The sequence below is a fragment of the Emericellopsis atlantica genome, assembly GCF_019669845.1.
Source record: "Emericellopsis atlantica unplaced genomic scaffold F5Z01scaffold_15, whole genome shotgun sequence".
In the NCBI taxonomy this organism is placed as follows: domain Eukaryota; kingdom Fungi; phylum Ascomycota; class Sordariomycetes; order Hypocreales; family Bionectriaceae; genus Emericellopsis; species Emericellopsis atlantica.
In genome coordinates, this window is record NW_025764717.1 from 95,570 (window position 1) to 109,831 (window position 14,262).

The following is a 14,262-nucleotide window of genomic DNA, read 5'->3' on the forward strand; positions in this document are numbered from 1 at the left end:
GCACAGTGCTGGACTGGACGTGCTGGAGCCTGCAAGAGTACAAATTATAGCGGCCTTGGCCCCTGACGACCACCAACTGGACCCGCCTCAGGCGAACTGTGACATGGGTCAGCCAATCCAATCGCTCAGCGGCTGGATATGAACTGGGCAGGCGCTGGTGCGAGCGGGGGCCCAGCAGCGGCCACAGCGCTCTGCTGGCGATAGAGCGTCTTGGCCGTGTCACTGCGCCAGTCACTTCTTCTCATGTTGCTCAGCCATCCACCGCATGTCACTCATTATCCGCCTTAATTTGCGGAGCAGCCGATTGCCAAAGGCCTCTGTTTTGTCCCAGAGACCAGAGACCAGGAGTCTGGCCGCCCCCGCTGGCTTGGCCTGTTAGTTACTGTACGCTGGGAAGGCGCAGTCAAGCCGACTGGGGTCCCGTCATGTCATCTGCTCGACTTCAATCAATCAATCAATCTTGACTCCTTGTGGCCCAGTAATCATTGTCTCCTACCACTTTACGCTGCTCTGCCCGCTTTTCAGTTCCATCCGCCGCCCATCTGCTGTCCTACCATTCTTCTCCAGCGGAGCCCGACACCTTAATCGTTCGTTGGCATCAATCACCCACAGCCTCAACCCACGCCCATCGATCGCTCGCCTTACCAACGCCTGTCGTCGCCGTCTCTTCTCGCGACGCACAACGCCCGATAGCGACCCCCTGGGTGCTGACGCTTCTCGACGAACCGACTTGCGAGCGAACCTTGGCCACAGGCATATATTCGTCAATTCGATTGTAACGCCGCAACAATACAACACCAAAGTCACCATCACCCTTTGACCTCGACCGACCGACCGAATGCAGTCGCTTGCCCTCTGATCGCAATACCACTCGTTGAGAGACCCTGCGGCCTCGCGCGGTCGTCAGCGGCGGTTTGCTCGCCGACGCTGTGACGACTGCGTCTTCGATTCCCACTCGACCTACCAGAAAACAAACATGGACTCGTCCCGCTCAGCAGGCTCTGACGGCGGCGCAGACAGTGACCCACGCCGGCTGTCCACATCAAGGTCGACGACCAATTCGTTCACAGACAATACGTTCTGGAGCGATGAGTCTTACGACCTGGCCGATCTCACCGTCGCTGATGGATTTCGTCCAACCCACGACTCGTTACGAGCACCGACCCCACCACCTACATCACCACCTCGAGCCACTCTTCAGATACCCTCTGCCACAAACCCACGATCACATTCGCCTTCACCGTCACATACATCAGTCGCGTCATCCTCGCAAAACCCTCCCCCACAGCGGGAGAGCACAGAAATCGCCGCCCTCAACAATGGCCTGTCAATAACACCAGTGCCCCAGGCGCCAACCCGACCTAGGCCCTCGAGTATATCAAAATCACACCGGCCTCATGAATCCCTGACTTTGCGGAACGAGGGCCACCAGACGCGCGAATTCCCTCTGACACCTAGTCCCGCCGGGATCGCAACTCTCACAACGAGTTCAACCGGGCCATCTCATCCCTTTGCGTCATATGGCCAGCGCACAACAGATGAACCTGTCGTGTCGTCCGGCGACGCCGGTAGGGCTTCAGATTACAGTGGTCCCCGTGGTCCAACCCATCCATACAGCCTCTATCCGCAAGGGACGGCGCCAATGGAAGAGACCGACGACCAAACGATACCCGTGGGCTTCAACGGAATGGGCGCCACGTATCAACGACAAATAGGTCCGGATGGGGAGGAGGCTGGTGATTTGATTGGGCCCGATGGGCATTTGGAAGAGCTGCCGCCCTACTCGAGATATCCTGAGCCAGCCAACGGCCGTCGTCCTTCAGCGGACGAGGAAGGCGGTCAGGTCAGTTCAGCGGGCGCTCAGCCAACTTCAGGAGACACTCCGCCCCCGCAGGGAGCTCATGTGCTTGCCACGGCCGCTTTGGCTTCCGGGGCGGGTGGCATTGGCATCGCTACTCGCAACCCAGAGTATTCATCGACCGACGAGAACCTATCTGTCGACAGGTCTTCGCGGAGCGTTGATACTACGGACACCAACCGTGGCGACATCAACGTCGCCGCCCGCGACTTTGCAGAGAAGTTGCCCGGTGGAAAGTGGAGGAGAAGAATGCGGAGGAAGTTTCTCGGCGTCATCCCGTACTGGGCCATCTGCCTGCTGGTGGTCGGCCTGATCATTGTGGGCATCGTCATGGGCGCTGTTTTGGGCATCTTACTGTCCGACAGCAACAAGAAGAAACCGGACGGTAACGAGTAAGTCGGATCGAACCTTGACTTTTGTTTCATACACGCTAACGTCTCTCAGGTCCAGAATCACGCTGGCACCCCAACCGACAGCCGATGTGGACTTTCTCTCCAGTCTACCCGACGGCCTGAAGCCTTTGCCAGTGGGCTTGTTTGACTTGCCGAGCCTTGACGCCGCCCAAGCTCCAAGGTCCTGTTTCAACGACACAACACAGGCACAGGCCTGGACCTGCGAAATGCCCTTCCGCTACTACTCGATGGAAATTGGCATGAACCCAAATGCATCCGAGGTGAAGAACTACAACATTCAACTCGAAGCCATCAACGGCTCCAATGCTGTATACGTCTGGGGAACGCAGCCACCGAACATCCCCGATCCCGTCGTTCTCAGACTCGTGAATGACAGCTTCGAGCCTGGCAGGGGTCCGGCGTGGTGGCGAGAGGTCTCCTATGATAAGAGGGTCATCATATCCGAGGGGAGCTTTGACGCTGGTCACAACGACAAGCGTGAGTGGACCTTTACTGGGGGTTCGGAGGCTGGATTCAACCCAACACGGTTCATGAGCAACAAACCAGGGCCAGCGGTCGGAGAGAAGGCATGGATTTGCACATGGCCGAATGTGACAATGGAGATCTTCATCTATCCCAACCAGAACGCGAGCTCGCCATCCTGGAGCCCTTCGTCACCGACGCCGGGCGCGACGCCCACATCGACCAGTGCCGCCGCCGCCGCCACAACAAGCCAAGTGCCCTATGATCCCACACCGGCCTATCCCAAAGTCGTCAAGTTCCTCGAGCGACGATTAACGGTGGACGACGATTCGACCGCAGCCATATGCGAAAAGGTCCAGATCGTCAACGGGGGCAAGGGCAGCGAGCCTGTGCTGGATGACAGCGGCGAGCCCATCGCGGTCGTGGTCACAGAGAGACGAAGTACCGTGGAGGAGCTGCTCGAGCAGCAAGAGCGCTCACGGCACCCTGACACAGATCCCGACCCCGAGGAACGGAAGCGAGCCGAGATCACGCAGGTGCTGCGGCGTGAGACCCTGGAGCTGACAGACTGCGGCTGTCTGTGGTGGTCGACATGATGGCCCCTGTTGTGAACCAACGCGCCTTTTTCTTCTTCTTCTTTCTCTATAGCCCTGTTTGTTTGAGCATTTCGAGGCATGCACGCCACATATTCCAAAAGCGGATCTGGTGTAGGTAGGCATGACGGCGTTTGATATCCCCTCATTTCTGTACACATTACGCATTGCCGGGGGGGCAAGGACAAAAGGGGAACGCGGGGCCCGGGCGGCAGGCACATTTCGGTTCCTCACGACTTTCTTGCACTTCCCGTTTTGCGCGCGTTTGAATGGATCCCAGCCAAGGGCAGGCTTGCTGGCAGAACAAGGCGGGAACTACTCTGTACTGTGTGATTGATTTGGGCATTGGGCGTTTCTGGGTAGGATATGACAACGATTTCATCTACAGACGAGGGGCGCGCAGACTGTCGTCCCTCATAGCTAGACACGTAAAGAGACTTGATATTTGACGCGATCAACGAAGAGACGTGAACGTGTGACAAGGTCAAGCGACTCGAGGTATCCATTCCTTGTATACAAACAAACCGCTAAGGATACAGATGGCAGCCATGATGATAGGAGACGCTCAGTCACGATGTCCTCGACACCACCTCCTCTTCCTCCGTCTCACGAATCTCATCGCCTACGATATCCTTCTTCCCGTCCCGAAAGTCGCGCATGAGCGACAAGAATATCGAGTTCTTCCATTTATCCCCGTCCTCATGCCGTACGCTGTCCAATAACCTCTCCGCGGCCTCGGAGACCTCTGATCGCCCCTTGGCCGCCTCTGCCGCCGTTGTCTCCTGCTCAGACGGAGGCGTGCTGCTCTGCAGATGCCCAATCTCCTCGCGCCGCAGATCCGTCAGCTGCGGACCCTGCGCCTGTGCCAGCTCGTCCTGCTCCTGGACCGCGTTCTCTGTGACCTCGAGGGCGCGGGCCATCTGCTCCATGACGGCGTCCACGTCCTCCATCGCCTTGGCGTTCTGGGCGGTGCTGCTGCCGTGCTGCGACATCCACTTTGACATTTCCGTGTCAAAGTCGGCCTCGGCGGCGGGACGCTGGGCGTGCGCGACCTGGGGGTCTAGGAAGCCCGAGTTTGTCGGTCCATACAGGGGGGACTGTTGGTTCTGGAAGCCAAAGGCGCCGGCCATGCGCTGGGGATGAAACATGGGTTGTTGCGGCATGGGCTGCTGCTGGTGCTGTTGTTGCGGATGAGGTTGATGATGTTGCTGTGGTTGGGATTGTTGAGCAAAGCGCGCAAAGTCTGCCGCCCAGCCCCCCATGCCTGCCGGGGGTTGTTGCTGCTGGGGTTGCGCAAAGTGAGGTTGATGATGGTGTTGATGAGGTTCCAGGGCGGCAGCATGGTTCGCTAACCGGGCGGCCGCGTGATGCGGTGGTGGCCCTGACAGTTGCGAGGCACCGTCCATGAACGCTGCAAAGTCATTCTGACTCGATGGGCCTTGCGCCTGTTGAGAACGGAAGGATTGTCCCGCCGGCGTGTTGTTGACAAAGCGGTCCTGGTGGTGCGATGTGTTGCGCTGATGATGGTCCACGAGGGACTTGAATGGGGAAGGCCCCGAGCAAGACGCCTCAGCCATGGCGGGGGCGCTTTGTTATCTTATGTCTTTAAGCGTGTGTGATGTTTGTATGCGTTGTGTACTTCTGAGTGTGGCCCTAGATGCTGTCTTGACTCTTTGTGGCGATGTTGCGAAACTACCTCGGCTCAAGGGAACTGCGAGTAGGGCGCTGGTATGTTGACGTGATGGCACTTGATGGGTGATAGTACCCGCGCCAGGGTTTATGAGAAAGGGGAAGAAGTATGGCGCTATAAGGTAGGATTATTCGAGGATGTTGTGACTGATGTGGTGGACAACAGACAGCCGAGTGAGTTGCGAGTCCATGTGATGATTAGATCAGCCTTTCGATGGCTCTGGCTGGCAACTGGTTCCGGGGTCGGCAGCGGCTCCGCCTCCGCAGAGAACGCCGAGGGTAAGTGCGGCTTCCCAACGTGGCAGGTGGGGCAGCGCGCTCGAGGGGGCTTGCTTGGTCACTTTGGGAGTCACGTGATGATCTGGGCAGCGGATGACAGTTGGCATGACCGCGACTGCAATCGATAAGGTACCTCTCTTGAGGCAGGCAAGCAGCCAGCCAGCCAGAGCTAGCTCTAGATCATATCCCAAGATTGGACCTCTTCAACAACAACGTGTGCACTTTCTTTTCCTACAAAGGGCGCTTATCTTTCACAATGGTGAATCTTCATCCCACCGCTCTACCGTGATCACCAGCTAACAGTGCCAGTCCGCCCAGGTGATCTCCAACTCGGGTCACGATGACATGATTGTTCGTACTCCTGCTCCCTGCCATTCGACCACGACGCCGGCTAACCACTACTAGCACGATGCTGTCCTCGACTACTACGGCCGCAAACTCGCCACCTGTTCCAGCGACCGAACGATCAAGATCTTTGAAATCGAGGGCGAATCTCAGCGTCTAACCGAGACGCTCAAGGGGTAAACAACACCCCGCCATGCATGCGACGATGCTCTCCCGACAAAAGCTGACAAGGTACACACAGTCACGAAGGTGCTGTCTGGTGCGTGGCATGGGCGCACCCCAAGTACGGCAACATCCTCGCCTCGGCAGGCTACGACGGCAAGGTCTTTGTCTGGAAGGAGCAGGGCGCCCAGCAGGCCTCCCAATGGCAGCGTATCTACGAATCCTCCGTCCACAAGGCCTCGGTCAACATTGTCGCCTGGTCACCCCACGAGGCGGGCTGCCTGCTCGCCTGCGCGTCGAGCGACGGAAACGTGTCGGTCCTCGAGTTCAAGGAGGGCGCGGTGGAGAGCACGACGCTGCACGCGCACGGCCTGGGCGTCAACTCGGTCTCGTGGGCGCCCGCGCTGACCCCCGGCTCCATCGCCAGCAGCAACCCCGGCCCGGGTGCCTCGGGCAACAGGCGCTTCGTGACGGGCGGCTGCGACAACCTGCTCAAGATCTGGACGTTTGACGTGGCCAGCGGGACCTACGTGCAGGAGGGTGAGGCGCTGGCGGGTCACGGCGACTGGGTGCGCGACGTGGCGTGGAGCCCGACGGTGCTGCAGCGGAGTTACATTGCGAGCGCCTCGCAGGACAAGACGGTGCGGATCTGGACGGCGGAGCAGGGCGGCGGCGGCCAGTGGGAGAGCAAGGTGCTGAACTTTGAGGCGCCCGTGTGGCGCGTGAGCTGGTCGCTGAGCGGCAACGTGCTGGCCGTCAGCGGCGCGGACAACAAGGTCAGCCTGTGGAAGGAGAACCTGCGAGGCGAGTGGGAGCTGGTCAAGTCCATTGAGGAATAGATCAGGGAGGTCGATGCAGAGCACGGCGTTACGGAAGACAAAGATGCCCATTACGATTCATGCCTTCGTGTTCTCTTTTATGTGTAAGATGCGTATATATATGGATGACCAAGCCCAGGCGACTCAAACAAGCAGCAGACCCGCGACAATGGCCCCGAACGCAACGACTAGCCTAGGCTGCGTCAGGCTGACAGCAGCATCCTCGTTATCATCGCCCCCATCCGAGCCGTCCCCGTGGTCTCCGCCACCACCACCAGACGTGTGCTCCATGACAAAGATCTCGCCCGTGGAATCCGACGTGAACCACATCCTGCCATCCGCATCCCTGGCCAGGCCAACGGGACGGAAGCACTCGTCGGGACAGTTGCCCAGGTCAGGTGTGGTGAGGATATCCTTGGTGCCGTTACGGCTGTCCGACTTGGCCTCGGGCATGCCGTCAGCGGTGAAGGCGACAGAGGAAATCTTGTAGCCGACAGGTTCCTTGCGGTCCCAGCTACCGTGGAACGTGACAAAGAGCTCACGACCGTCCGGGGCAAAGAGAATGTCCAGCGGCGCCATGTGCGCCTGGAAGGTCAAGCGGGGACTGAGATAGTCCTTGTTGCAAGTCTCGTCCGTCTCGTCACTGTTGTCCTCGTCGGGGAACTGGTCGCCGACGACGAGGTCGCCCCGGTCGGGAAAGTTGTCGGTGCCCCAGATTGCGTAGCACTCGGGGTAGCCGTAGTTGTTGTTGCCGAAGCGGGCGTCGGTGCCGTTGATGTAGCCGTGAAAGTTGAGCTCCTCGCCCGGGTTGTCGCTGTGAATGTCCTTGCCGTTGCGGCGCAGCTCGTCGACCGAGTTCTCGACGGACCAGATGCCGCCGTGCTTGGGGTCCTCGGCCACACCGACCGAGTTGCGCAGGCCCCAGCCCCAGACGCGTCCGTCTGTGTACTCGACGGGGTTGTCGCCACCGAGGTCGGTGAGGTTGAACCCACGGATCTGCGAGTGGCCAGAGTCAATGTTCGCAGCCTCGTCGTCGAGGTTCGACTGGCTACCGCGCGAGACAAAGAGAGTGACAGGCTCGTTTCTGGAGAGCAGCAGTGTCCGCGTGGTGTGGTCCGTGTTGGACATGTTGGTGATCAAGGTTGTGCGATCATCATTGTTGATGCTGCTGCGGGAGGCATCATAGGGCCATGAGTAGACGTCGTTATCTGTAGAGGCGTAGATGGTCTCGCCGTCCTCGGATAGGGCGAGACCATGGTTAAGCTTGGGTTGACTTGTCAGTTCATGGCTCATTGTAAGATTCAGTGTGTGATACATACATCCTCGTTCTTGAGGAGAGTCTCCTTGTCGCCAAGGGAAAGACAAGTGCCGCCCTCGTCCTGGTCGATCCCGAATCGGTAGATGCCCTCGCCCGCATCGAGCACAATCAAGTGACCATCCGAGTCGAAGAGGATGCTGCGCGGTTTGGTCAGATTACGGGCGACAAGACGGTACGACCATCCGTCTGCGGCCTTGGGTGCAGGGTAGTCGACTTTGAGGTCGTTCACGCTGCAGGACTGCGCGGCGTGGACCGTCGCCGCCGCAGCTGCGAGGAGCAGGCTTGTAGATTTATTGGGAGGAATCATGATGCTTGGATCAGCCTGCTGTGAGTGACACGCGAGAAGAAGTGCAGGGAGATCGATGCAGGGTGTTCCTCGTGGTGGTGATGGGGGCGAGTTGAAAGAGGGGCAATGTGACGGTATATGTCTCTGCTTCCTCTCTTTCTCTAACGGTAGGTCAGTCGCATATGCACGCACTCAGTTCATTGGGCAAGGTAACGACTTAATAAGGTACGTACACTAGGGAATAAGTCTATCTTGGCAAGATGGGGCCATCTCCACGGATCGTACAAGTAGCGGAGGGGCAGCAAAAAGCCCGCCTGTAAGCACTTTTGTAAGGACCATGTACTTGATGCTTGTGGTTCGTCTTGACATTGGCAAGCAGCGGCAGTGGGCGCTACGATCTTGATGTGTGAGCGAATGCTCTATAATTATAGTATCGTCCAAGCTACTTATAAGTACGTAGCCTGAAGAGTATCGACTAACAGACCTGTTCGGAGATTAACGCTATATCGGTTATTTTAGCCGAGTTGAGGACAGGCGCGACATTATGCAAGTACAAGTTCCAGCAACTGACCATTAGCTATCCAGTGATTACTACGAAAGCTATGTCTTTCAAAGCAAGCCGGGCTTCGATGTCATTTCGAACTACAATGAAAACAAAGGGACACGGAAACACTGTGCATCTGGGTACTTCATCCTTCGCCAAGCGTATAACAGAGGGAATCAGTATGACTATGAACAGCTACCTACTCGACAATGTCGCGCCGAGCCTCGCGGAAAGAATAGAATAAAATGGGGGCCTTTGGTCGTCCAGAACCCGTGTGCGAAAATAAGTAGATACCTTACCCCTGACGCCCGCCAGCCAGCACGACAGAAACCAACAAATAGCACCAAGCGCAAAGTATAAAGCATCACCTCAACCCGATGACACTCATCTCCAACGTCCACACACGTCGAATCCACACCTTCAGCGGGCCGTCGACGCCCTCGATATTCTCCAGCTCAATGCCCTCCCACCAGCATCGGCGCGCAGGCTTGCGCCAGAACAGGAGCAGCTTCTGGGCCATGCCGACGGCGTTGCCGCCCGCGTCGTTGCCCCGAATGTCGCTGCGCAGCCGCGCCAGCGCCAGGCTGCAGATGACGGCCTTGTTGGGCTCGCCGGCGCGGTGGCCCCAGCGGTCCTCCCGATCGAAGCCTCTGTTTGAAAAGTCAGCCATCACTCCAACAGACACTCTCAAGAAAACTCACCCCGCCGTCAGCATCTCAATAAGATGGGCCTCTGTGGTCCCGGGCTCGTCGCTCCTCTTCAGCCCAGAGAAGATGCCATCCTGCTGCTGCAGCGCCCTGGCGGCCGCCCGCTTGACGGCCAGCATCTCGTGCTGGGTAATGTCCTGCCTGGGCGGGATGGCGTAAAAGTCCAAGTCCTCGCGCAGCACTATGATGCCGGCTCGCTTGGAGTCGTCGCGCAGGCCCATGGGCTCGAGCGGGATGACATCGCCATCCTGGGACGTGCCGGGCGAGCCCTCGGACGGCATCGTCTGGGCCACGTTGCGGAAGAAGTCAAGCATGTACTGCAGTGAAGCGGGGTCATACTAGAGCACGGCAGGTCAGCGGGGACAGAAGGCAGGGAAAGGAGAAGAATGAACGCCTACATCAACTTGCACGGCATCCCCTTCCGATAGCCCACCCATGTGGCCTTCGGGGAAGAGGCCATTGGGGAACAATGACAGCAGGACAAACTCGGGCAGTGTCAACAGCTCGTCCCTAGACAGCACGAAGCGCGTCCCCCTGAGGTCCATGGCAATGGTCTCGTCGGCGCCGACATCGCCAATCGCGTTGACGGGCGGCCCACCCTGCTGCACCTGGGTGATGATGCTCGCGGCACCTCCGGCGGCAGCCATGACGAATGTGAATGAGTTGAGCGGCGGACTGCACTCCTCCTCGTAGGCAGGCGGCGGCTCTGCGTCGTCCTTGCTGGAGGACTCGGCCTTGTTGTCGCGCGGGAGACTCTGCTTGGTCTCGGCGACGGGGTCGTGCTGAAAGGCGGGCGGCTCAAAGGGGGCACGCTCTAGCGGGGTGTAGGCGGGTGCGCAGGAGGATCCAGCGGTGGTTTCGCCGTCCGAGGAGGTTGAGGCTTCGGCGGCGGCGACAGAGGCGTACTTGCCGACGCAGCGCTGCTGGCCGGACGGTGGCGGTGAGGTAAAGAGCGACGAAAACGGCGGGGGCCGTGGGGAAGAGGGTGCCTCGAAGGCGGGATACTGCGGCGGAGGCGAGCGTTCGCGGTTTTGGAGGACGGTGGTGTTGTCGTTGGATGCGCGGTGGTCTCGATGGAGGTGGTGGTGGTGGTTGTTGTCGTGGTCGTCGTCGACGGTACTCGAGGCGTGCAGGTCCGTGTCGCTGGGTTTCCTGGGGGTATCACGCAAAACAGGCAACGAAGCAGGGTCGTGATCGATTGGGCGCGCCGTGACGTCGAATGTCGTGAGCGCTGCGATGAGGCTCACGTTGTTGCTCTAGACGTTGCTCAGGGGCAGGAGGGTTGGCCTGGGCGGACGGGGCCAGGTCGAAGGGACTGGATCGTCAGTGCGACGGGTGGGAGAGAGCGGCAGCAACGACCGGTACTGTGCGACTACCGCCAGCTTTCTGTGTCGTACAGATGTATAGAAGCCGCGCGGGATGAAGAATGCTCGCCTGCTGCAGAAGATGGCGCGGACGGACGTGATTCACAGAGAGGGTTGATTAAGTGTCATGGTCATGAAGGCGATGGCGCCTCCACTTGGGCTCTGGACGACCTTAGCATCTGTTAGCGACTGGAGTTCCCTGGGCGGGCGCCACAGAGCAGCCGCCCACCCACCGCTATCAGCCAACTGAACCAGCCAGGCAGGAGGCTGGACCCGCCTATTAAGCGCCAGTGCTGCAGCCCAGCACATCTCATCTTACTGTTACGGATGCTCGAGGACTTGTTGTTATTCACTAAATAATCATGCTGACGAGGTGGATGGACAATTATTCAATCACTGTCGCTGTCGCTGTCGCCAAAGATGGCCTTTAACACTTCAGCATGCGCAGATCCGCCCTCAATCGCCTTGTTCTCCTCTGGATCCGGTACGCTCTCCCTCTGCCCAGACTCGGCCTGCGCAATGGATGGCACAGGAGCTGGAAGCCCTTTCTGCATGTCCACGTGTTCTGCTCGAGCCTCTCTATCAGAGTTGGACGTCCGCGCCGGCATCTGAGCGTCCGCTCCTGGGTCTACTTCCTGCTCCGCACTGTTGGCCGGGGGCTTCACGTTGAAGCGCTTACACAACAACCTCGTGGGGTGAAAGTCGGCAATCGACCTCGTCATCTGCCCGTACATGCCCATCTTGGCTGCCTCCTCCGCCGGATCTGTCGCCTTGGGCTCCGGTCTCGAGACGAGCTCTGCATCGTCGCTCCCTGCCCCGGACGAGCCCGGTAATGTCTTGGATGTGGTGAAGCGCGACGCCATGAATCCCGTCATCGGCTTGAAGATGCGGGCGCAGTTGTAAAAGTCGTTCATCTCCCGTATATAGTCTGCATCGGACATGCCTGCTGGTTTGGGCGGCGGTCGTTGCGCAGAGTTGGCGAGGCATTCCAGATACCCCCTGTAGCGAGCCCTTTTAGCCTCGTCGTCAGCATACGGTCCGCTGGAGCTTCTCGCCAATGCAGCCAGGGCCGTCTCCTGGTCCAGCTTGGGGACCTGCTGCCACAGTCTCTGCTGCTTCTCGTCCTCGGACAGTCGAAACTCTTCCGGCACCTCGCCACGCCCTTGCGGGAGGTCTGCCCTGCCCGTCGCCGCAGCCAGCTTGTCCCGATTCGCCTGCGACATAAAGTCAAAGACTGATTTCCCGGGCAGCATCTTCTCGCCGAGGAGAGCTGCTCGCGCTGACGCATCGAGTGTGGAAGCCTTGGCTGCGTCTGATGCTGATACGTGGCTCGAGGGAACCGACGCGTGCTGGTCTCGCTGTTTTTTGGACACCCATCCGGACGGAACCTCGGGTGGCGCATACCGTGACAATAGATTGGCAAAGTCTGTGGTCATCTTGGCTAGCACGAAGCCATCCAGGGGCAACCGTCCATCGTGGCACCGCTGCAGGCTGTTGCCGGCTCTGGCCGTCCGCGGTAGAAAGACAGGCGCGCTGTTCAGTGACGGATTGACGGCCGTCGCTGTCTTTGCTTTCTTCTTCTTCTTGTCCCCCCCAATAGTCCTGTTGTATGATATCTTCGGCCCCATCTCGTACGGGTCTTCCTCATCAGAGCCATTGTAGTTGAGAATGCCCATGCCGATGCCCCCCTTGGCAGGTTTCGTCTTCTTCTTGGGACCTGAAAGCAGGGAAAATCTACTTCTGGGCTCTTCATCGGCGTCCTCCGTCCCGTTGTGAGGGGTGGTACTTGAGGAACGAAGTTTTGTCTCCCCAACGTGGCCGAGTCCTTTCCGATCCGTTTTCCGGATAAATTGAATCATGGGTACATCGTCGGGCGCAAAAGCATACAATTCGCCGTTGCCGTCTTCCTTCAGATCAAGACGCGCTCCCCTGCGCACCTTGGGCCCAATGCCTTGACCATCCTTCCAGCCCATCTTTCGCAAGAGCTTGAAACCCATCGTGTCGCCTTGAGGTCGAAGCAGGCCATTCAAGCCGCTACCATCCTGGGCTTGCGTAGAGGATCCCAGCCCGGCAAAAGCCTCGGAGTTCTGCAACTTTTGTGCCTCGGCCGCGTCCGCGAGATCCTCATCATCCATGTAGTCCTCGGGCCGCCGTTGCTTCGCATCGTCCTTGCGACGGTTCGAGCGACTGGACACAAAGGTGGAGGGCGCCCATCCTTCCTTGGAGCCGACCGTGTTAAAGTACCCAGCACTGAAGCCGCCTGTGAATGCGCCATGGAGTCTCTTCCTCCCTCTCTCGTCCCTCACCTCCTGCTTCCACACGGGCACAAAGGAGCCGTCATCGCGCGTGTCGGCCTCGTCGGGGAGAGGCGTGCCAAACGTCGCATAGGGGGCGTGTGCGTGATCGGATTCGTAGGTGGTCCGGGAGCGTTTGTTGTTCTGATGGGACATTGGGAGGCTTGCTCAGCCGGAGGTGGTGATTACATTAGGTGATTGTGGACGGGCCGTGTGTCGGTTGTGTGTCGGCGGCCTGTAGTCGCTGTGGCTCGTCGTTTTCGAGATTGACGTCGGCTCGGGGTTTATCTTGCCTTATCGATAGCGCATGCTACTCGGACCCATCATCCCCAACGCGTGGGTTCTCAGGAACGCGCTATACAGCAGTCTCCAGCTCCTCCGCATTTGTTGGCTTTCAAACAGACAGCATGCATTCACTATTGGTCGAATCACGCGCGTGCGCCGCTCACTCAACGTCCAGTGCACTTTCAAGCTCACCTTACCGCATCGGCGATGTGGCAGGTATTCATTCGATTCAAGGTCCTAGCTGCGTTGGCTTCTTGGCTGGCGGCTTCTTGGCGTGACAGGCGGGGCAAATGTTGATGGGTACCTTAACTACAGTCTGCTCGACTCTACATATTGAGCCTCCATTGTCTGGTCCATCCTCACCCAGGTATCGGGTTGCGTGCGCGATGGAAACCTTCTTCTTAGTCTGCGTGAGCACGAGAGGCGTCACACCAGGCATCCATGTGGCCATGGTGTCTTATCGCGTGTGGCATCAATGGCGTCAGTAGTCAGGGGTAAGTGCTGTGAGTACTCAATAGGGCCACGGCTAATGGTCCTTCGACGGGCACAATGTAACACTGTTGAGCGCATTGGCGACGTGTCGTGTAACCACTGCACCGCAAGGCTCTGGTATCCTGCCTGTTTTCGAAACAGATGATGGCGATGTCTGGTTAGTCGTAGGATGCGCAAGTGAGCAAACTTGAGAAATGCACACCGGCCCACGATAGTTGCCAGCCGTCCTAGGCAAAGTCAATCAGCCAAGGCCATTCCCATCCACCGGGCCGTAATCTCCTCGGTCAGCACCTTGTTATTACTCTGGCAAATTTCTTGCTTGTTGCATTCTGTTCTCTTCTCTTTTATTATAT

General features: G+C 58.6%; 5 protein-coding genes across 5 annotated transcripts; 2 read left to right on the forward strand and 3 right to left on the reverse strand.

Moving 5' to 3' along the window:
- Positions 1-976: 976 nt before the first annotated feature.
- F5Z01DRAFT_687927 (uncharacterized protein) lies at positions 977-3,787 on the forward strand (the record flags this gene model as incomplete). Its single annotated transcript, XM_046266029.1, has 2 exons — positions 977-2,250; positions 2,303-3,787. 2 exons carry the CDS (start codon positions 977-979, stop codon positions 3,327-3,329), a joined length of 2,301 nt encoding a protein of 766 aa, XP_046117643.1. The 3' UTR covers positions 3,330-3,787.
- Positions 3,782-5,230, reverse strand: F5Z01DRAFT_656557 (uncharacterized protein). Its single transcript, XM_046263586.1, has one exon. It carries the CDS (start codon positions 4,901-4,903, stop codon positions 3,896-3,898), a length of 1,008 nt encoding a protein of 335 aa, XP_046117644.1. The 5' UTR covers positions 4,904-5,230; the 3' UTR covers positions 3,782-3,895.
- Positions 5,231-5,440: 210 nt separating this feature from the next.
- On the forward strand, positions 5,441-6,698 carry F5Z01DRAFT_656561 (nuclear pore complex, component sec13). The gene is made up of 4 exons (XM_046263587.1): positions 5,441-5,553; positions 5,604-5,645; positions 5,700-5,815; positions 5,881-6,698. Exons 1-4 carry the CDS (start codon positions 5,551-5,553, stop codon positions 6,638-6,640), a joined length of 921 nt encoding a protein of 306 aa, XP_046117645.1. The 5' UTR covers positions 5,441-5,550; the 3' UTR covers positions 6,641-6,698.
- Positions 6,538-8,570, reverse strand: F5Z01DRAFT_125348 (uncharacterized protein). Its single transcript, XM_046257526.1, has 3 exons — positions 8,457-8,570; positions 7,939-8,384; positions 6,538-7,882 (listed from the first exon to the last, which is right to left on the reverse strand). Exons 2-3 carry the CDS (start codon positions 8,242-8,244, stop codon positions 6,764-6,766), a joined length of 1,425 nt encoding a protein of 474 aa, XP_046117646.1. The 5' UTR covers positions 8,245-8,384; positions 8,457-8,570; the 3' UTR covers positions 6,538-6,763.
- Positions 8,571-9,071: 501 nt separating this feature from the next.
- On the reverse strand, positions 9,072-13,288 carry F5Z01DRAFT_687935 (uncharacterized protein; the record flags this gene model as incomplete). Its single annotated transcript, XM_046266030.1, has 4 exons — positions 9,072-9,417; positions 9,469-9,812; positions 9,873-10,543; positions 11,236-13,288. The coding sequence occupies 4 exons, from the start codon at positions 13,286-13,288 to the stop codon at positions 9,132-9,134; spliced, it is 3,354 nt and encodes a 1,117-aa protein (XP_046117647.1). The 3' UTR covers positions 9,072-9,131.
- Positions 13,289-14,262: the final 974 nt, after the last annotated feature.